Source organism: Anthonomus grandis, chromosome 9, assembly GCF_022605725.1.
Source record: "Anthonomus grandis grandis chromosome 9, icAntGran1.3, whole genome shotgun sequence".
Classification (NCBI taxonomy): domain Eukaryota; kingdom Metazoa; phylum Arthropoda; class Insecta; order Coleoptera; family Curculionidae; genus Anthonomus; species Anthonomus grandis.
In genome coordinates, this window is record NC_065554.1 from 28,978,062 (window position 1) to 29,000,964 (window position 22,903).

Genomic DNA, 22,903 nt, shown 5'->3' on the forward strand with positions numbered 1-22,903 from the left:
GCAAATAAAGGTCGAATGGAGCTGACATCGCCGAGGCTCAAATATCATAATATTCAACGCTCTCCGCAGAACTGCCTGAGAAATCGTTCGGTCAACATCCATAAGGATATTGCTTCTGTTATTTTAAGCGTTGCCAGTTGTTTTGTTCACGAAAGATCGCCGGCGTTTTATCTGTTTGTTTTTTGGTATTAATTTGAAATTATTTGTGACTATTCATTTAAGATATTATTGTGTGTGTGTGTGTGTGTTTATATTGATAATATTGATATGGCACCTAAAAAACTTGGACGGGGTCGTGTTTTACACAGCCAAAGCTGTGAAATTGTGAACAATATTATTCAGTTCATGAAAAGGGAGGCTGAAGAAGGGATTACCACTCCTTTAACAAATTACAGGTATCTACGGTAAATCAATAAGAACACACAATTCCAGTATTTTGAACATTTTCAAGAAAAAGAAGAAAACAAAAACCTGTTTAAAAAAAGGCTGAAAATAGGCTGAAATTGATTAAATTGATTCTCAAATCGATTTTCACATAAAATAATTCAAAAAGTTAAAAGTCTTTTCAACCAACTTTTGTTTTATTTCCTATTTTAATTTGGTGCATAAATTATACCATAAGGAAAACACACACTGAACTTTCATATTATATTTCTTATTTTATTTAATATTAGGTATAGGTATGTTATTTAGAGCAGAAACCCACTTTAAATAAAACAAAATTATTGTATCTATTAAATTATCTTCATAGGTACGAATTACTTAGAAAACAATCTTTTAGAAGAATTATACGACGTAGAATTCTTTTATTTAGATGATACGTACAGGGTGTCCCAATTCTAAGTAATTATTATTATTAACTTTTCTACCGAAAGTAAAGGTAGATGGTTAAAATTTTTTCCTCGTTCAAAATTAAACAGGCCAGAGTTATACAAAATAATTTCTGAAAATAAATTTCGTTTTTCCATAAAATATAGGTTAGATGAGCTTTTAGAAAAAGATGGTTATTGTGTGCTCCGTTTACCTCCGTACCATCCCGAACTAAATCCCATTGAAAAAATATGGGCTTTGGTAAAGAATTGGGTTGCAGCGCGGAATACCACGCCTGATACTGAGGCGCTGGCAAGACAAAAATTTGAGGAGGTGACAGAACAAGAGTTTTAATATTTGCCAACATGTAAGAAAGTTTGAGAATGAACTCATAGAAAAAGAACAAGTTTTAGATGAAGCAGTGGAAAATTTAGTGTTCACTCTGTTAATAGAGGCTCATCTGAGGAGAGTGAAGAGGGTTGGGATGACGATGAAACGGCATCAGAGGATGAACTAGGGTGTTCAATCCTTGAATCGGACAGCTCTGAACAGAATGACGATTTGGTGTAAATATGTAATATTTTAATAAATATTTCCCTATACTTTTTCCTACTTATGTACATACTTTGTAAACTTGTTTATTTTTGTAAATATTTCACCTCGTATTTCACTAAACTTTTTTGTACTTATCTACCTACTTTGTAAATTGTAAATACAAATGCAAATGCAAAATTTAAGAAATTATTAGAATCTGCCTGAATATTATAAAAATATAACAATTAAATCTCAACATTTTATAAAATCCATATTTATAAAATCAACTATACCACTGGAACAGCCCGAATAAAACCCGTTCTCTCTCTTTTACCGCTTGATATGCGAAATACGTCTCGCTGCAGCGCTGACGTAGGCTGTGACGTAGGTGTACCAAACTAGGTTGATTCGTACTCTACCAACCCTTGATTCTTTGGCTGACGTGTTAAATGTTTCACTTTCAAGTGGGTCCTTTCCACATTTACTCAAGGATGCCTTGATTATACCATTATTTAAGGGTGGAAACTATGATGACCCATCAAATTTCAGACCCATAGCCCTGCTTCCCACGCTTGGCAAGCTTGTAGAAAGATTGGTAAAAACTAGGATGATGGAATTTCTGAAACGGCATAATGTTCTTAACCATCAGCAATTTGGATTCCGGAAGAAACTGGGTACATCTGATGCTATTTTCAATTTTTTGGAGAGTCTGTACATGGGGTTGAACGCTGAGGAGAGTGCGGCGGCGGTGTGCTGTGACTTATCTAAGGCGTTTGACTGTGTAAGTCACAGAATACTGCTACAGAAGCTAGAAACCTACGGATTCAGAGGAGTTGCTCTCGACTGGTTTCGCTCTTACCTATCTGGAAGAACACAAAGGGTATTCTTTGACAATGATATGTCATCCCGTCTGAATATGGACGCTGGTGTACCTCAGGGTTCTGTTCTTGGACCAATATTGTTCCTGCTATATGTCAATGATATCTCTCAAATTCCAATTAGGGGCAAATTTACTATCTTTGCGGATGATACAACATTACTTTGGCATGACACTGAAGAGATTAAGGAATATTGTTGATGAAGATTTAATTCTTGTAAAGTCATGGTGTGAATCTAATAGATTAACCTTTAATATTTCTAAAACTAATATTTTAACTTTTAAATGTAACCTTGGAACTGTCACTTTGCAAAATGAAACAATAAGTCCTTCTGAAACATGCAAATTTTTGGGCCTGACGATTGATAAGCAATTAAAATTTGAAAATCATATCTCCTCTTTATTAGGGAAGTTATCATCCAACTGTTATGCTATTAGAGTAATAACACATTCTCTGGGACTTGATGTGGCCAAAATTGCCTACCATGCTCTTATAGAGTCTTATCTGAGATACGGTATTGTGTTTTCGGGGGTGTGCTCTCAGTATTTGTTCAGCTCTCTATTTATTTTGTAAAAAAGAGCCATACGCTATACAGGGTGTCATTGAAATGGTGTAAAAAAATTCGGGGGGTGATAGTACTCATAAAAATTTTAAAAAAAGTTCCTATAACTATAGGGCGGAAAATGCATATTAAGGGAGTTAGGGGCACTGAAAGGGTAAATTTAAAAAACGGTTTTTTGAAATTGTAGGCTTAAAAAACGAGATAAAATTTCGAAAAAAAATCCTCTGCCATAAATTTTGACCCAAAATCAAATGGTGATACTGAAAAATAATTTGGAAAATCGGAAAGGGTAGTTTTTGCAAGGGTAGGGGGTTAATTCGTGAATAACTTTTTTTAGGTTATTTTTTTCGCAACGTGGGTTCATTTTTTAAAAACTACATACTTTTTCCTACAAAAAAGGTACTCTTGTTGCACATCGCCCAGAACGATGGTTTTCGAGAAAATTGAAGGCAAAAAGTTTGCTCTGATGGGTTGCTAACTGGTTTAACAACATAAACCTATGAAAGTTATGGGGTTTCAAAAGTAAATACGTAGTTATTAAATAATTAATTGAAAAATCTAAATTTTATGATTTTTAAAACATCTTATTGCTTTAAAAAACGAAATAAACCAATTACCAAAATTCCTTATTAAAATAATGCATTTCTTAATTCATTCATAGTAAATGTTCAAAGTGACCACCATTCATTTCAATGCAGACATCTGCTCTTCTTCTCCATGATCTGCGTACCCTGTGGAATATCCCTGGGGTTGTACGAATTTGATTGGAACAGTCGATAATGCGTTGACGTAGTTGCTCTTCAGTATTAATCGGCACTGAGTAAACCCAAGTTTTCAAGTGGCCCCAGAAGTAGAAATCTAATGGATTAAGATCTGGTGATCTTGCTGGCCAAGCTTGTGGACCACCACGTCCTATCCAACGCCTCTCAAAAACTTGGTTTAAATGATTCCTCACCGCTAGCGGAAAATGAGCTGGTGCACCATCATGCATAAAATACGTGATCTGCCTCTGTGCTATGGGAACTTCCTCCAAAAGTGCTGGTAGATCATGTATTAGAAAATTAAGGTAACTTTGACCATTTAGCCTAAAATGTTTATTATTATAAATAACAAGCGACTTTTCAAAAGGTGTCAAATTAACCTCGGGGGTAGAAAAAATGGTCCAATAAGTTTATCGCCAAGAATTCCCGCCCAAACATTAACTGAGAATCGAATTTGGTGTCGACTTTCCACAACAGCATGAGGGTTCTCATCGGACCAGTGATGTGTATTATGGTAATTGAAAATTCCATTTCTTGTAAACCCAGCTTCATCCGTGCATAAAATATTTGCCAAAAAAAGGGGTTCTTGTACCTGTTTTCTTAATAACCAACGACAGAAGATGACTCGAGCGGGATAGTCTGCCGGAGCAAGAGCTTGTACCCTTTGGATGTGATACGGATGCAGGAGTTGAGTCTTAAGAGTCATCCACACAGAATGGCGACTCACGTTTTCCCGCGCTGCAATTCTCCTTACAGATATCCCCGGATCTTCCTCTACATGTGCTAAAATGCACTCCTCAACATCAGGTGTACGTAACATCAAGTTACGGCCACGGTCTTGGTTTCTATGTCCAAATGAACCTGTGTCTCTTAGGCGCTGATGAATTCTCGCAAATATCCGGTGAGAAGGTGCCCTGCGATTTGGATATTTTTGGACATACAAGCGCTTAGCCAAAAGACCGTTTCCATTTGCTCTTCCATAAATAAAATGCATATCTGCCAGTTCACACACAGGGTATTCCATAATTTGTGAAATTTTACGTTTACGCACACTTCAACAACAATCAACTGACAAAAATATTTATGAACCAGAACATTTCTTTTGCGTACATGCAAAATAAATAAAGTGATAAGACCGCATACCTTCAATAGCTACGTTTACCCCGCGAGTACCAAATATTCAGTACGCGGACTAAAACCTCTACATATTCTCAAACCTATTAAGTCACAATTTGGAATAATTTACGTGTAAACTTGTCAACTCGCGCACGTTGAGTTTGAGAATAGGGGATTGGGTCCGCGTATTGAATATTTGGTACTCGCGGTGTAACCTAGGCTAATGAATCAAATAAGTATGCATTTAATAAGGAATTTTGGTAATTGGTTTATTTCGTTTTTTTAAAGCAATACGATGTTTTAAAAATCATGAAATTTAGATTTTTCAATTAATTATTTAATAACTACTTGTTTACTTTTGAAACCCCATAACTTTCATAAGTTTATGTTGTTTAACCAGTTAGCAGCCCATCAGAGCAAACTTTTTGCCTTCAATTTTCTCGAAAACCATCGTTCTGGGCGATGTGCAACAAGAGTACCTTTTTTGTAGGAAAAAGTATGTAGTTTTTAAAAAATGAACCCACGTTGCGAAGAAAATAACCTAAAAAAAGTTATTCACGAATTAACCCCCTACCTTTGCAAAAACTACCCTTTCCGATTTTCCAAATTATTTTTCAGTATCACCATTTGATTTTGGGTCAAAATTTATGGCAGAAGATTTTTTTTCGAAATTTTATCTCGTTTTTTAAGCCTACAATTTCAAAAAACCGTTTTTTAAATTTACCCTTTCAGTGCCCCTAACTCCCTTAATATGCATTTTCCACCCTATAGTTATAGGAACTTTTTTTAAAATTTTTAGGAGTACTATCACCCCCCGAATTTTTTTACACCATTTCAATGACACCCTGTATGTGTGCAGCTCCCTTTCGTAGCCCCTGTAGGCCATTATTTTTAAAACACTCTGTCCTGACATTGCCATGCCTTTTTATTTTAGAGACTGTTTGTCTTATCCACAAAAAATATCGCCATCAACTTGGCCCCCTCTCCTCGGGTTACAATCTCCGAACAACTTTCTCTTTACCTCTGCCTATCCCAAAAAGTGAGCAGGTTAAGTCCTGTTTTGTGTATGGGGGCAGAAGGCTTTTTAACCACCTACCCCTTTATATAAGGCTAATAAATTGTGAAAAACGTTTTAGGAAAAATATAAAGAAACTCTTGCTTGCTAAAGCATTTTATTCTGTAGACGAGTTTTTAAATACAATTTTTTGACAGTGAAGAGTTTTGCGCAGCGTAATGTAAATTCTTATTACCCTTTCTTTGGGTGTGTTCTATATTCTATGTATGTAAGAATTGTTAAAATTTTTATATTTTTGTAAAAGATTATGTTGTCAACTATCTTTAAGATTTTATATAATGCTTTGTTAACAACAGATGATGTTACGTAACAATAAAGCTATTTTTGACTTTGACTTTGATTAAATAACAGGGAGCGCGGACTATAAATTGGTCGCTGGCAACCGACATATGCTGCGTTCTCGATTTTAGTTGCTAGATATCGATCGGACGCTAGCTTCATACACATTTAATAATTACCATCTTACATTTTTAAAAAAGAATTGAATAGCTAACAAACACTATACAATCACCACAAAAATTATAGAAACAAAAAACGAGATATAAACCAGACAAAACATTTTTAGAAATAAGTGGTTTATTATTCTAAATTGATGATTGAATTCTGAGTGTAAAAATTTGAATTTTTTTTTGAAGGTTTAACGATCGAGCTTTCGCCGTTGATCAAACGGTACCGGCCTTCCCACGTTCGACCGCTTTTTGGTGGTTCGGTTGTAAGGACGCCCCCCAAGGCACCATCGGCACAAGTGAGTCTAGAGGATGGTTACAAGGTGAGGAGGGCAGTACCTCACCTTTCGACGAACAAAACGGAGGATACGATATGGACGCAGGTAATTTATAATCGTGTCAAGTTTAACCACGTTAATCATGTCGAATGTCTTAATTAAATGTTCCATATTAACATCATGTACTGCCCTCCTGTGCCAAGTATGTATGACTACTGTAGATGATTTTGTGTGTGGGTCCTAACATCATTTTTCTCACCCAATTTGACGAATGCACCCTTTGTTTACTAACCGTTTTGTTTCCAAAAACACAGATGCACGCCAATGATTGTGATGAATATTGTAAATATTTATAGTTGCCTGTCGCACGCCTATGGCCCAGTAGTTTAGTTTCTTTTTGTGTTGGTTGATTTTTTTTTTCTCAATTTTGGTTGGTATCAAAGTGTTTTGCTGCTAAGAGTCTAGATTACAAAAGGACATATTTTATTATTTGGGCACCCAATTTATAGATAGTTCACGGTAATGGGGAATTGGGGAAGGTGCTAGGAATTGGAGGGAGTAAAATTGCCTACAAAATGAGGAGCCAACGAGATTTGTAGGTCGATTAGGACCGAAGTTATTACCGTTTGAAGTACGAACCCCTACATATATTTTTCCTTAAAAATCAAAAAATAATAATAATAATAATATCGTTTATTTAGCATAATAATAGCTACATACAAAAACTTAAGAAGATTATAAAATATATAAGATTGCAAGGAAAAAAATGCTAGAATACTAGTTTAAAAATCGTAAAGATAAAAAAATGTCAAATTGTAAATATAAATTAAATAAATAAATAATATCTTCATTTAGCAAGAACATTCAATAAAAACATATATAAAAAATAAACTAAAAGTGTACGTTGGCTATAACTGTATCAGGACACTTCGGTTTGTCCATGGATGGTCTCGGTAATCCAGAAACAGCATCCCGGTTCCAGAAATATCCTGTCAGAGGTAGACCATAAATTAAAACTAGACCTAACCTAAACATTATTTCCTTGCCCCACTTATTAAAAGCACAGTTAATTGGTTTTTGCCTTATAATAATAAAACTAATGTCGACTCAGGTTGATCGAGTCAGTTCGGTTGCAAGCAGCCGATAACACACATTTGGAACTTGGTTGACCTTGCTGACCAGACACATTGGTCCCCCCGTGTAACAATTAGAAATGCTTCGGTAGATCCAAGAAGCTGTAACCAGTATCCCGATTGGCCCAAAAATACCCAGTCAACAGATAAACCCAGAATCAAGATGATGATTGGAGCGGAAACAACGCATACTATAGTAAAACTTAATAAACTACATAAAATAACATAATAAAATAACAAACAACATTTTACTTATTTATAATAAATTTTCTCAAGAGCCCTCTGAATTGATTTAAAGTCATACAATTTTTGATGTTAGCAGCCAAGTTGTTAAATAGAATTAAACCTTTGTATAAAACTGAATTATGCATTTGGGTTGTATGACATCTGTCGACTAGTATGAAGTCTATACGATTTCTCGTATTATTTATTTATTTATTTATTTTACAATACAAGCCTTACAGGTAAATAAATACCCATCTACAGGGCAAAAAGACCTTCAAATACATAAATATAACTTATGCTAACTAAGAAAAATGTATATATAACTTGTTACAAAAATCTTCTAAGCTAACTAAAACTAACTAAAAAATTACATAAAAAGTAATAAGAGGCATAGAAAATAAGTAACAAAAACTATCAAAACCTAATGCTGACTATAAGCCTCAATTTTTATTAACGGAAATGGCTATATTATTTACAAAAAATAGCTTAATACAAACTCAGGTTACTTGTGGCTTAGTGTTCAAGTGAGCGACATAAGGCTTCCTTTGTAATATTGAAAATGTCAAAATAAGCATCATTATTGTAAATACTATACATGGTATAAATTGGTGAAAATTTAAGTAGATTTGTTCTAGGAGTAGGGAGATGAAACGTGGTATGATGTCTATTATTGAGACGAGGCACAAAAAAATATAATTTTGACACTATGTATATCTCCAAAAACTCTTAATTTATTACAAATATAATCGGGGAGTATCTGATGTTTTAATTTAAAAATAAACAAATAAATGTTATACAAAATTCTTTGATGTACAGACAACATATCTAGGACACCCAACATAGAGACAACAGGCGTGTAACGATTACAATTTAGAATCAGTCTCATAGCCCTATTTTGAATTCTTTCTAGTTGGTCAATTCTATACTGTGGCAAGTTAAACAATAATGTTGAACAGAACTTTAAATGAGGAAGAGCAATGGCGTTGTAAAGTTTTAATTTGATGTACATTGACAAATTTTTTCCAATTCTTGAAATAAATCCATAAAACTTTTTTTGAAAATTTTCTCATTACATAATCTGCATGAGCATGGAAATTCAGATTGGCATCGAAAATTGTTCCCAAATATTTAATTTCTTTGCAACACAAAATACTTTCCCCATTCACAGAAATCTGTACATTGCCCATGTCTATAGAACTTAATCTAGATTTCTTGCCAAATATACAAAACTTGGATTTACTTGCATTTAAACTTAGTTCATTTCTACAAAGCCAGATGAATAAGTTATTGAGTTCAACGTTCATGACCTGTTGCAGTTGATGAATGTCTTTACCCACCACATATAACATTGTATCGTCTGCAAATAACACCACATTACACCCCCGCACTACCTCCACCATATCGTTGACATACAATAAAAATAGCAAGGGGCCCAAGACCGTTTCCTGCGGCACACCATGCTTTACATTAACACTTTAAGGTGAACTATTGTTGTACACGGAACAGGAAAATTTTGATTCTTTTTTCCATTTTTTTTTGATTATTTAATTTTTTTGGGATTTTTATTTTGGAAAACGTTTTTAATTTAATTTTCTTTTAAATATTTCTAGGGAAAATGTCGATTTTTTCAGGGAAATTTTGAGTTTGTCATTTGAAAATTTTAAAATTTCTTTACTTCTTTTTAGGAAAATTTATATCTTTTTGGGGTTCAAGTTTATAAATATTTTGTTTTTGTTTAGCGGGTTTTTATGAAAAATTTTAATTTATTTCTTAGTTTTCATTAGGAATTTATGATTTTTGTAAGTAAAATTTTGAATTTTTTGCTAAGAAATTTTAGATCCTATTATGAAAATTTCGATGTTTTTAGAAAAACTAATTTTTTTGGTTTTAAAAAAGAATGTGGAATTCATCTGAGGAAAAACGGATTTATTTTGAAAATATATATTTATTTTTTTTTTATTTCTTTTTTTTAAAGAAATACACTTTTTATTAAAAGTTTAAATTTTTCTCGATTTATTTTGAACTTTCTTGAATTTTATTTGTTTTTCTAGAATTTTGATATCTCTAGAAAAATGTAAATGCTTCATCTTCTTTTCCCTATTTGTTTTCTTTAATTTTTCTTTTATTATTATTATTATTTTTTTCTTTTGAATTCCCGAAATTTTTTTCGAATTTTTTTATATGTTTTTAGGAAAATTTTGATTTTTTTTTGGGGTTCAAGTTTATGAAAATTTTGTTTTTATTTAGAGGGTTTTTATGAAAAATTTTAATTTATTTCTTAATTTTCCTTAGGAATTTATGATTTTTCTAAATTTTAGATTTTCTTTTGAAAATGTGGAATTTATCTTAGGAAAAAACTGATTTATTTCGAAAATATTTTTTTTAAATTTTATTTCTTTTTTAAAGAAAAAACTTTTTATTAATAGTCTGAACTTTTCTCGATTCATTTTGAACTTTCTTGAATTTTATTTGTTTTTCTAGAATTTTGCTATCCCTAGAAAAATTTGCTTCATTTACTCTTCCCTATTTATTTTTTTTTTATTTTCTTCCATTTTTCTTTTATTATTTTTTTTTTTTCTTTGAATTCCGGAAAATTTTTGGTATGTTTTTAGGAAAATTGTTAAATTAAATTTTTTTTATTATTCTTTATTAATTTTTTATTTGAAAATGTTGAAATTCCTTGACTTCTTTTTAGGAAAAATTTTATTTTTTTATGCCTTTTTAAAATTTTGAATTTTTTTCTAAAGGAAATACATTTTTAGGAAAAGTTTGAATCGTTCTTAGGAAAATTTTTCATCTATTATTTTTTAATTGTTTAATTTAATTTGATATTCTAGAATTTTGATTTCTATTTCTAAGAAAATTTGTGTTTTTTCGGCTTTCCTTGAAAATTCAAAATTTTTTTTCAAGGAAATCAAAATTTCATTAAAAAATAATAAATATCCTTAAAAAAATAATAATAATAATCTTTATTTAGCACAAAAGAGCCACATATAAAATACAATCTATTTTACAAAATTCAGTGAAAATATAATACTTTCATAGACCCGGTACATTATAAACAATCCAAAAAAATTAAAATTTGCATAAAAAAAATTATCCTAAACATAGTCTATTAATAAAAATAAAAAATTAAAATTTTTTGATTATTTTTAGGAAAGATTATTAACATGACACAATAACCTTTACTCGAAAAACTCAATTTTTTTGTCAAACCTTTTTATCACACCCAGTAGAACTATTTTAATAATTTTGAATAGCTGAAAGCATTATCAAGACAATGGATCCATAGAAAACTATAACTTCTACTATACGATCCCCTATATATATTAATTTCTTAATGTTTTCAAAGAATTACGAACCTCTAGTTATTTAATTACGAACCCCTATATATATTTTAAAAATATTTGTAGATTTCTACAATGATCCTCTATTAGTATTTTTTTAAACGATCAGCATGGGTTGCTATAATATACAGGGTGTTTTTTATATATTGCGACAAAAAAAGAGAGGAACGTGTTGTTTGGGACATCTTCTAACATAGCTGGTAATTCATTTTCAATAAATTCTTGATACACTTGTCCAGTCAACGTTGCTGGTAAAAAAAATGGACCGATGAGAAGGTTTTCAATAATGCCGACCCATACATTAAGTAAAAACTGGTGTGGATGACGGTTTTCTGCCACAGCATGTGGGTTCTCATAATGCCATATTATGTGGTTATTGTGGAAGTTCATAATTGCGTCCCTGGAGAAATTAGCCTCATCGGTCAAAAGTATTTTTCTTGCCTTATGCGTTCTTGCATCCAACGACACAAAACCGTTCTTTTCGGAAAATCGCCTGGCAAAAGTGCCTGCACCCGCTGAATATGATACGGGTATAAAAGGTTTCTTTTAAGAATATTCCAAACTGTAAAGTTACTAATGTGTACCGTCTGAGCAATTTTCCCAGTGCTTGTGGTGGGATCTTCCTCGAATTCATTGAGCACCTGTTCTTCAATTTGAGGAGTAACTGTCCGTTTTCAGCGGTGAGTTTTTTAAAGCTGCCGGTTTCACTTAGACGTTGGTGTAAACGCGTAAACATAAAGTGATGAGGAATAACACGATTCGGGTAACGTTCAGCATAAATACGCAAGGCTTCTCGTGCGTTTCCGTTAGCCAGTCCATAAATGAAGTGCACATATTACTTTAGTAAGATAAATAAGGGTATATCTTACTTAAAACTTACTTTTTATAACGATCGTAGAAAAAATAAATTTTAGCGATCAGTCAAAGTAGAAAAATGTTTTTTAATTTCTTTTGATTTTGATTTTCTTGGACAAAGTCCAAGGGATCAAAAATGTTGCAAATAAAACGGGGAATTCAAAAATATTTTTTAATACATAAGAAAAACCAGTGGCGTAACCATTTTTCTTTATAAAAGTATTCAGCGGAAAACCCGCACACACGCCATTGGAGAACATAAAAATGTTAAAAGTATGTTGGTAAATGGCTCTGGATACACAGACATACCAATCTTTGGACAAATATCTAAAGGGGTATTTAAGTTATCGAAAAAAAATCATTTTTTTGTTAAAACTTTACCACCCTGTAGCTCAAAATCTAAAAGGTTTAGGACTTATGTTTATAGGAACTATTTTGCGAATTTTTGTCCAAAGAAGACGTTTCTAAATTTTGTCCCAATATATAAAAAACACCCTGTATAAACCACGAGATATATTTTTTAAACACCCCTAATATTTTTTATGATAACTTTGCTTCTACAAACCACGCCAAACCCTCATTTTGTAGATAATTTAATGGCATATCAGAAGGAAACTTTATTATTTTGCTATATATTAGTATTGGGCAATAAAGGGTGATGTGATAAATAAAAATTACCCACAAAATAAGCGGTTAGCCAGTTTTGTAGTTATTGCAATTTAATATGGAATAAAACTACGAACCCCTACATATTTTTTTTACCAAGAACTCCTTTTACATTTTAATACTTTTGATAAACGAGAATCGTTCATTGGTAACATGAGGGACTCAGAATTATTTTTTCTCAAAACCCTCAGTTAATTCATTTTTACACTACAAACCCCTAGTTATTTCTTTAGGTGCTCCTACTCATTTTTCAAACATAACTTAAACGGTCGATAACTTGGCCCCTAATAACCCTACAAACCTCGTTGGCCCCTCATTTTGTAGATAATTTAAATCACTCTGCTCTCAATAATAATAGACCCGAACAGCAAAACACCCGAATAATTCATAAATTATTTGAAACACAAGTGGCGCTTAGCTAAACACGTGCTTTTTTGGGGCGTTTATTTTAGTCGTAAACCGTATCCTACGGTCAGTGTTGCTAAAACGTCGTGGCTACTACATTCCAGAAAGCTACCGTAGACCGCCAGGCAGACTGTAGACTCTCCCCCCCCACCTCACTCATCATTGGTGGACCTCGCAGTTTTTGGAATTCATTTTTTCGCCCTCTAAGTATGTGAATGTCTCGTTTTTGTTTATTTATTTATTTATTTATTTATTTATGTATCGTTTAAGTTAGGTTCATTTGATACAGAATGATTATATCTTAAGTCACTCTGTATAGTTGGGAAATGCTCATTTTTTTGCTGTAAGTTGTGCATTGAAAAAGAGACCGTGGCTTACGTTTTGTCTTTTTTCATTGTTCATTATCTAATTTATAGGCGTAAGAGAGCGCAGTTTTATGTGATAAAATGATACTTTGTTCTCAAAACAGCATTTTATTAATAATTAACAGGACTTTTTCTAATTTTTACTTAAGAGATCTCATGACAGAGATGAATATTGTAGACAAATTATTAAAAAATCAATGTTAAAAAATTAAAACTCAATAAAATGATTACTGGCTTATTCTCAGTAACCATCATTTTAGAATAACCAAACGACTATAATTGAATACTCAATTCTTTAAGGTTCTGTATGCAGGAATATTCTGAAAGAAAGGTTTATTATAATTTAACGTGTGAAGGTAAGATGTGGACCTATTCATTTATTTAGAGTGACTCTAAAATACTCAACAATGACACAAAATGATCTTCAATTTTTCAAATTACAAGAATATTTTCATATTTATTAAAAATATATTATTTTTTTTAAAAGGTTCTACAATATTAGTGAATATTCCAGAATATTCTTAAAAAGGTTCTTATGAAATCGATTATTTTCAAAATTTCAGGGTTTTATTGAATTTCTTTAAAAAAATTTCTTTGGAATATTACAAAATAGACTTAGATGCATTAATATTTTTTTCAGGTTATCCTCATTTAATCAAAATATGTCAAAATCTCTATTAAAAAAATTTCTTATATTCAAAGATAAGATATAAAATTTAGATGATAGATGTGACGTATAGAGATGCTCAATTTTTCATGGAATATTCTGTGAGGAATATTTTCTTACTATAGAATAACTCTAGAATATCCAGGAAGCTCATAAAAGAGAACAATTAGATCCTCGTCGTTTTAATTAAGTACAGGAATATTTTCAAAAATGACTTTGCAATATTGAAATGATCTTCAAAAAAAATTAAAAATTTAATATTTTTTCAAAAAGTTCTAGAATACTAGTGCATATTCCAGAATATTCTCAAAAAAGTTTCCTTGAAAAATCAAGGTTGTAATGAATTTCTTAACATTTTTACTGTAGACTGTTGTAAGCCATGAATTTATGATAAATTTCTCTGCAGTGACTCTGTAATATTCAAGGAAGTCATATAAATTTCTTTGAAAAGTTTTAGAATATTCCCAACTAATTAGAATATTTTCATATTCTCTAGAATGATCTAAAAATTTAAATTATGTCCTCAATTTTTCTTGGAATATTCTCAACTAATCGGAACATCAAATTCCCTAGAACGATAATTTGCAATCTTCTAAGAATTTTACATCTTTTAATGGTTTCAAAGTTCTTAGAATATTCTCTGGGATATTCAGAACGACTAAGATTAGACCCTCGACTTTTTAAACCTTTTTTCTTTTAAATATCTGAAATTATTAATATATCTTTGAATATTCCTGCCTTCTGCAAAGGTGACATAAAAAAATAAAGTTTGATTGTCAATTTTTCTCGAAATTTTCTCTGAAGTATATCTAGGAAGCCAATAAAAGGCAAAAAATTATATCCTCGACTTTTTAATTACAATAGCTTTAAATTGATTATCCTAGAAGCTTCTGAAAAGTTAAATTTTCAATAAACTTAATAATGCAATTAAAAGTGGATTAATTGTAGCTTTTTAGTGGCTATCTAAATATTCTCCATTTCTCGGAGAATATTCCAAAAAAAATTGCCTTTTTGAGATATTATGTTACCGTTAAATATTTCAGGGTAGGTCTAAGTAAATATATAATAAGTTCACATGTTACTTTATAAAATAAATCTGGTTTTCTGTAGGTTTACTGTAGAATAGAATATTAAGACATGGATTTCAAGAGATTTAATTTTTAAAATATAAAATGAATAAAAACTTCGCTAAAAACATTCAAAAAAATTTGAAAAATTGAGGATCCAATTCTACTTTTTTATGATTCTCTCAAATATATCCAGGTTATTCTAGAAACTTTAAATGATTAAAAGCCCTAAAATTCCACGTTCTCATTCCAGAGAATTTTGAAAATATTCTGATTAGTGGAGAATATTCCAGGAAACGTTAATTTAAAAAAAAAATATTCACAACGCGTAATTCTACCCTGTATGACTTCCTTGAATATTCCCGAGTCACTTCAAAGAAATTTAAGATAATTGTATTTTATTATATAGAAAACTGATTTCCCTATAGTAGTCAAGAGTATAATAAAAAAATATATTCACGAAACACAAAGTCACGGTCTCACAACATGTAATAAACGGGCTACACGTGTTTCGCTCTAGTTAAAGCATCATCAGGCCTAAAATAAAAATATTACTTAAACAAAACTAAAAACTTACATAAAACAATAAAAAACCTTTAGAAGCCATCCACACACTTCACAGTATACATAAATAAACAATAATTTTAAGGTTATAATAATTGTACTAAATAAATATAAATTGACCTACAATATTGTTCATAATAACGACTCAAAAAGTTCCTTTAGATCCTTGTCCTTTTTTGGTTCTATCTCCGTAAATTTAGTAAAATTCTTTAAATCCCTAAATGTGAAAATCGCGTTTAAGACGGTCAATAATTTAAAGAACCAATTGGTCAGTACAGTGGACAAAGCAAAAAACCTTTCTAAATCGGGAGTTTACTCTTTAAAATGTGACGATTGCAACGCAGTATACATTGGCCAGTCTAAAAGAAAAATCTCTATTAAAGAACACGTAGCGCTTTTTGAAAAATTAAAAAATACCAATGTCAGTGATACCAAATCAGCGTTTGCTAACCATTTGCTGGCCTCTACTCATAATTTTTTTCCTCGGGGGCGGGAGCTGAAATGCTTCATGAATGCCCTAAAGGTAAGAAGCTTGACCTTCTGGAGAAAATGGAAATTACAAAAGCTAAAAAGTGTCCTGTTCTCGTGTATATGAATGACTGACGTGTTAAGTTGTTTTAGCATTAGGTCCGTATAGTCAATAGGTTTTACATTTATACTTCTAACTACTTGTGGTACCAGGTTCGATTCTCGATGAGTCTATGTTGTTGCGTTCCGTTTTTTAATTTTTTCCTTTGTACAATTATAACCTTAAATTATTGTTTATTTATGTACTGTGAAGTGTGTAGATGGCTTCTAAAGGTTTTTTATTATTTTATGTAAGTTTTTAGTTTTGTTTAAGTAATATTTTTATTTTAGGCCTGATGTTGCTCTAACTAGAGCGAAACACGTGTAGCCCGTTTATTACATGTTGTGAGACCGTGTCTTTGTTTTTCGTCAATTTTGTATGTTGGTCTCTTGGAGATTTTTGGATTTAAAAAATATATTCGCCGTAATATACAGATAGAATTGTGCCATTACGTACATACATTGGGCACTTCTCAGTAGGTTTTCCTGTAACAGTCAAGAGTATATCCAAAAAAACATTCGCCATAACTAAAGTAAACTCCTAAATGAAAATTGGTTTGATATACTAAATAAAAATAATCCTATGATAACTACTGTTACATTTATTGATGGTATTAAATATAATATTGGAAAGCTATACTAAAGAATTAACAATTCCAGAGTCGCTCTATATAAATGTATAGTAAATTATAAGTTACGTTCACACGTTATTTTATAAGATATCTTCTTTAAGAATATTCCAGCATAAATATTCTCAAAAAAGGCTTTATTAATTTGATTCTCACATTCTCTTAAAAAAATCAAGCTTTCGTCAAGAACATTCAGGAAAATCATAAAAGACTAGAAGTGGATCTTTAATTCTTCAAACAAATTGTCAACGGAATCTTTCAATATCTTTGACAATATTCTCCAAAAAGCTTAGGTAAGAATATTTTCAAGTTCTCATTTAAATTAGGATATTTTTTAAATTTTATTTTATACCTCGAGAAAAGCTCCAAAATTGCATTTTAATTTTTTCTTCGAATATTCTCTAGAATATTTGAAAAACCTGTAAACCTGAAAGTTTGCCAATCTTTCTCAAAATATTCTACTGAAACATTTATCAATTAAGATTTTTTCTTGGCAAACCGAGAATTTCATACATTTTTTAATAGATAAATTTATAGTTTATTGGTAAAATATATACAAATTCAGTACTTATGCAAGTCAAACGCAATAAAATTTTGTTAAGTATATTAAATGATACAAATAAAATTTTAAAAATTACAAGAACAACAGTTAATAAAAAAACGGCAGGCAGTACAGGCACAAGATACCTCTTTATTTATTTTTTGAAATAATTAAAGTTAAGAGCTTTAATTCCAGTTTGTATTCAGTTAAAAGAATTTTATTATCTAAATATAATGAGCCGTTTCTGGATCTTTTTAGACAGCTAAAGTCAGGTGCAAGATTAGTGTTTAGTTTTATAAGGACATACAACAAACACATAATATACACACAGGGTAAGATTAAAATGTTAACATTTATAAAGGAGTTTCGACTCTCTATAGCCAAGACCTTATATAACCTCACGAATAACCTCAGACATAATAGCATAAGTCAATATAGAATAAAAGTTGCTATAATATGCTGTTAGAAGTGTATCTCTTGAAGTCACCTGGATGTCTGCAAAAAACAGTATAATACTGACTTCATAAAAACCTATTCTACTTCAACAAATTTAATGTAAATCACATAAAACTACCCTCTTCTTTTACTAATTCAAAAAAAAAACAATAGACTAATAAAACTTCTTCTCAAACAATTAATTTAGGTGTTTACCATGAGGATTCTCCGGCAGACCCTCCTCTAGGTCCCAACCATCTAAAAAGCGACAACGCTGGACAAAGTAGTTCCTCAATCAACCTGTCAACGGTCTACCACTTGGTACCAACACTGGTGGCCACCCTGGCCGCCAGGTGGCTCTTTAGGCTTACTTAGGATTTTTCAATTTTTTCTCTGTTATTCGTTTTATAAACGACGGAATTTGTGTGCGCGTGTTTCTTGAGGAAGTGACGACGTATTTTATGCAGGTTTGCCACCCTGTATATTTTTTTTTATATATACATATATACATAACCTAATAATAAGACGACATTACTGCCGTGCCCTCCACCATCACCTCCTCACTTAATTCTAATTGTGATAGCTTTAAAGGTTACGAGGCAATATTAATTTTTTTTTTTTTAGTTGTTAAGGTTTAATAATTGTTTGTCAAATTGTATTTATTTTGTTTTATATTTATGGACCAAAAATATGTTATAATGATTAAAACGAGCGTTTGTAGGTTTATCAGTATAATATAGTTGATTGCCAGTTAGGGTTAGTTAATATTTTGTACAGCAGAAGTATCAATAAATAAATATTTTATAAATAATAAAGAACGACCTTTTTTGGCCCTCTCCGACTTGTAATATCTAAAATAGGTTATACATTAAGTAGCCATGACAGTTGCAATGCCCTTGACACTCCCATTTGAATTGACCGATAATTCACTCGTCAAATGTCAAATCTGTCAACTGTCACTTGAAATTAAAACGCAACTGTCAAAAAATTTGAATTAATTAACATTCAGCAATTTAAATTTCCAAACCCCCGAATCCTGACGTAGCCACGTTGAAACACCTCGTGATCGTTCGGCTCGTTCAGGTGGTAGGCGATTAACTTTTCGGCCGCAAGGGGGTGCCACACCCCAAAAGTGCAGGCGGAGTTTACGTCCGGGTCGTAATAGTGACACCTCTTTGACGTCGATAAAGTTACAGTTAGGCAGAAGAAGTCTTAAGCCTGAAAAGAGAAAACGTGTGGCTCTGATTACCCTAGAACGAGCTGTCAACTGTGCTCAGTGTTGCCAACTGAACATTTTTAAAGCCGCCATCTTGTTGGGCATCGCATATGTCATTTGTCAATCATGTAATTATTACAAATTTTACAGGAAACTCGAGTATAGATTTGCAACACGAAAGAAAAAGTTTCACAGAAGATCTGTGTAGCATAAAGATGATCAAAAATCCACACTGCAAGAACTGCAGACACTCCCATTTTAATTGAACTGTCATTTGATAAATGACAAGCGAATCAATGTCAGAACAAAACTAATTACTTCTTTATAGGTTCTACCTACTCTAAGCACTCGGGTTTACCAATGAACGAGATTTATCCACTAATATATGATGTAACTTCTTAATATTAAATAGGAAATTCAAATTTCTGGCTTAAAAATATTATAACTACTTTATATGCTCGCGAGGCACTCCTGTTTTAACTGACTGACTATTGATCATTCAGTTAAAAGTTGATTGACAAATCGTAGATGTCTGCCTAATCATTTGTAATTTATTAAATACCAAATATGTCAATGTCAAAGATTAATTATTAGAATTGGCACAAAAAGGCCTTGTTTGCTCATGCAATACTCTCACATTGATTGAGTGACAGTCGATATGTCATGTGTCAAATGTCAAACTTGTCAATGGAAAAGTTGCGCCCCATTATTTGACATTTTATTAAAAGGAATATATCTCGAAAAACGTTATAAATGACACCTGACAGTTTGTAATATTTAAATAATTCTTACGCGTTTATTGGTAAATCGTGTGTCAAAAAACCTTTTTTGGACAACTTTGTCCTTAGACAATCATTCTAACAACTTTCATTTTAAAAATTTAAGTTTTTTACATTCACTCCGTACGCTTCACACACCCGTTTTAATTTATAGACAACTCACTTATAATTTTTAAAATGTCAAACTTGTCAATGTCAAAAGTTTACAAAATTTTAAACCTGCTAATTACAATTCTGTCAAAAAATCCTTGACTCACACTCAGGTTCATCAGCTCGTGAAAATCATTACACCATAAGTCAACATTCATTTCAAAAAATCTTATTTCGCGCCCAATTTTTTTACATCCACTCCGTACGCTCCCATTTTAATTGGTCGATAATTCACCTGTCGTTTGTCAAACTTGTCAATGTCAAAGTACACTTGAAATTAAAAACACTCCAGTCAAAAACGTTGAATTTATTTACGCTCAACAATTTAAATTTCCAAACCCCCGAATCCTGACGTAGCCGCGTTGAAACACCTCGTGATCGTTCGCCTCGTTCAGGTGGTAAGCGATTAACTTTTCGGCCGCCAGGGGGTGCCACACCCCAAAAGTGCAAGCGGAGTTTACGTCCAGGTCGTAATAGTGACACCTCTTTGACAGTTTGCTGGACGGCACGTATTCTATGACGTCGATAAAGTTACAGTTGGGCAGAAGAAGTCTTAAGCCTGAAAAGAGAAAACGTGTGGCTCTGATTACCCTAGAACGAGCTGTCAACTGTGCTCAGTGTTGCCAACTGAACATTTTTAAGGCCGCCATCTTGTTTGGCATCGCATATGTCATTTGTCAATCATGTAATTATTACAAATTTTACAGGAAACTCGAGTATAGATTTGCAACACGAAAGAAAAAGCTTCACAGAAGACCTAATTTACTCTTACTGCAAATATCTCAACAACCATGTAATTAATCAATAAAAACTGTATAGCTTAAAGATGAAAGAAAATAGAGCACGAAATGACGCTTATCACAGTATGCTTCTATAATAATTGAGCTGTCTGATTAGTCAGTAAATTAAGATGAGAGTGTTTTCTGAGAAAATAATTTACTTTGACAAGTATGACATCAAATGGTTATGACACATTGGAGCGCGAAATTTGAATGATAATTGAGACTGAGACTTTTTTAAATGACATGGTTTACCTAAAAATCCAGAAGACGGTGGATTTTTCCGCAAGCGCCCTTGAACGTTCCTCTGCAGAAAATCCCATAAGTCCCATATAGTGAGTGGATTAACCAAGAAAATCCTCGGTTTATCTTCTTGCCGTCTATACTGCATAAAATTCCTAAACAAATCGTATTCGGGATTCTTCAGCCATTCTTCCAGGGAAGACGAATAGTTGCTGGGGTCCCACAGTACCAACGTAATATTCTTATATAAATTAGATGTGAGGAAGTGATATTGGGGTTTGGTGACCACTTGGGAGTTTAAGACTCTTATGGTGGTCTTGGAGCCCACGTCACGCTCAAAAGATTTAGTTGGAGCGTCGTTGAACCGTAGAACAACATCGTGGGAATCTGTAATAGTCTAAATAAATTTCCTGTTTAAACACAATTAGATAATTACCAATGAAGTTTCCTAAATTACTCCCTCTGAGTGCTCCACTGCTTGCGACAACCGCACAACTATTAAAGGCTTTATTTTCGAAGAATCCTCTTCTAGGCAAGGAGGCCCTGAGGCCTCCTTCAACCTCGCTCCTCCTCAGAGTGTTAAGTTTCGTATTCATTAATTCACATAAAACGACTTTCGCGGGTTTCTCCGTAAAGTCCTCCTTGGGACCCACATAGTGAACGTTATACTTATTCTCCGCATTACCCTTATTTAAAACGTTCGCCTCCTCCGCTACTGTATTAGACAGTTCCCTTAGCAGTTGCATTTTAAAACTCAGCGTTTTATTGTGACAGGTCTGAGGATTGTCATTCGTTTGACAGCAATACTGACAGCTGTCAAATTCTAGGACGTGCATGTTGGAGCTGGGAAACATCGGTTTGTTGGCGTGGTGCTTTTGGCGGGATAACAACGGTCCGGATTGGTTTTCTTTCAGGCCTCTGTTGTATAAATATATTTGTCTGTCGTACGTCGAGGTAGTGGGGGACAAGGGCTTCTGAGGGATGTCATATTTTGTCCAAAGGGTGTAAAAATAGACCCCCAGGCTGAATATGATCAGGTTGATGAAAATTGTGTTAGTGAGGCTCGTGCAACGCATTATTCTTGCGTGAGGTCTGAAAAGGAGGGTTTCAGGTTGACTTTTACTTATGTAAACTTACCTAAAAGTACATTTATTTGTCCATTTTGATGGCTGTAAACATCTTGAAATGTGGGTCATATCAGCAGAGGGTTGAGCGCGCACCCTTTATATTATATACGCCCTCTAGGAGTATTGATTTAATTTTATCTATAGGAAAATATATACAGGGTGGGTTCCTATAGATTTAGAACTAGGGTTAGAAAATGTTTAAGTAAAAGATTTTGGCAACTCTGTATAAACATTTAAAAAAGATATTAAATGTTTTATTTTAATAGCTTTCGGTTTCACAGGAAGGATGTCTTGAAAAAAAAATGTATATGGCAACACTGTGTTCATTTCGACATATAGCCCCTTGTCTTCCTAGCTTGTTACAGAATATTGACACATGTCATTTGTTAATGTTAAATAAAAAATATAAACTTCGTATTTAAAAATTTTAGACTATTTGTCGTTAATTTTTATTACCCATTTAATTTTCAGTATGATATTTTTATTAAGTTGATTTACGCTAAATTTTGTGTAAAACGACAACACTGTACATTTCCGCATTTCGCGGTTTGTTGTAGCTTGTCAAGGAATTTTTGACACAAGTCACTTGTCAATGTCAAATTAAGAATGTAAACAATGAATTTTTTCGAATTTTGAATGAAATCTTCGTTAATTTTTATGACCCATTGAGTTTTCAGTATCAA

The 22,903-nt window shown here is 32.3% G+C and overlaps 2 protein-coding genes across 7 annotated transcripts in view; one reads left to right on the forward strand and one right to left on the reverse strand.

The window, feature by feature from the left end:
* Nucleotides 1-18,709, forward strand: part of LOC126740476 (matrix metalloproteinase-14) — a 59,803-nt gene extending 41,094 nt beyond the window's left edge. Inside the window, exons 9-11 of one of the 6 annotated variants that reach the window (XR_007661916.1) lie at nt 6,372-6,481; nt 13,139-13,298; nt 18,135-18,273. Coding sequence is in view for 2 of the 6 variants with exons in the window: in XM_050446507.1 (XP_050302464.1) it covers nt 6,372-6,565; nt 18,135-18,301 (361 nt within the window). In the remaining 4 variants the exon portion in view is untranslated. Of the gene's footprint in view, nt 1-6,371; nt 6,566-13,138; nt 13,299-18,134 lie in introns of all 6 variants that reach the window. The other 5 variants (XR_007661917.1, XR_007661914.1, XR_007661915.1 and 2 more) reach the window with 5 other exon arrangements.
* A 1,654-nt stretch (nt 18,710-20,363) lies between these two features.
* LOC126740336 (beta-galactoside alpha-2,6-sialyltransferase 2) lies at nt 20,364-22,386 on the reverse strand. Its single transcript, XM_050446309.1, has 4 exons — nt 22,241-22,386; nt 21,530-22,185; nt 21,106-21,480; nt 20,364-20,630 (listed from the first exon to the last, which is right to left on the reverse strand). The coding sequence occupies exons 2-4, from the start codon at nt 22,167-22,169 to the stop codon at nt 20,389-20,391; spliced, it is 1,257 nt and encodes a 418-aa protein (XP_050302266.1). The 5' UTR covers nt 22,170-22,185; nt 22,241-22,386; the 3' UTR covers nt 20,364-20,388.
* Nucleotides 22,387-22,903: the final 517 nt, after the last annotated feature.

Excerpts from the sequence above, each read along its gene's own strand:
- LOC126740336 (XM_050446309.1), bottom strand. The coding sequence starts at position 22,169 with ATGCGTTGCACGAGCCTCACTAACACAATTTTCATCAACCTGATCATA. Across the intron at positions 21,481-21,529 it reads TAATTTAGGAAACTTCATTG|ATTCCCACGATGTTGTTCTA; the intron begins GTAATTATCTAA and ends AGACTATTACAG. Across the intron at positions 20,631-21,105 it reads ACCGTCTTCTGGATTTTTAG|GCTTAAGACTTCTTCTGCCC; the intron begins GTAAACCATGTC and ends TTCTCTTTTCAG.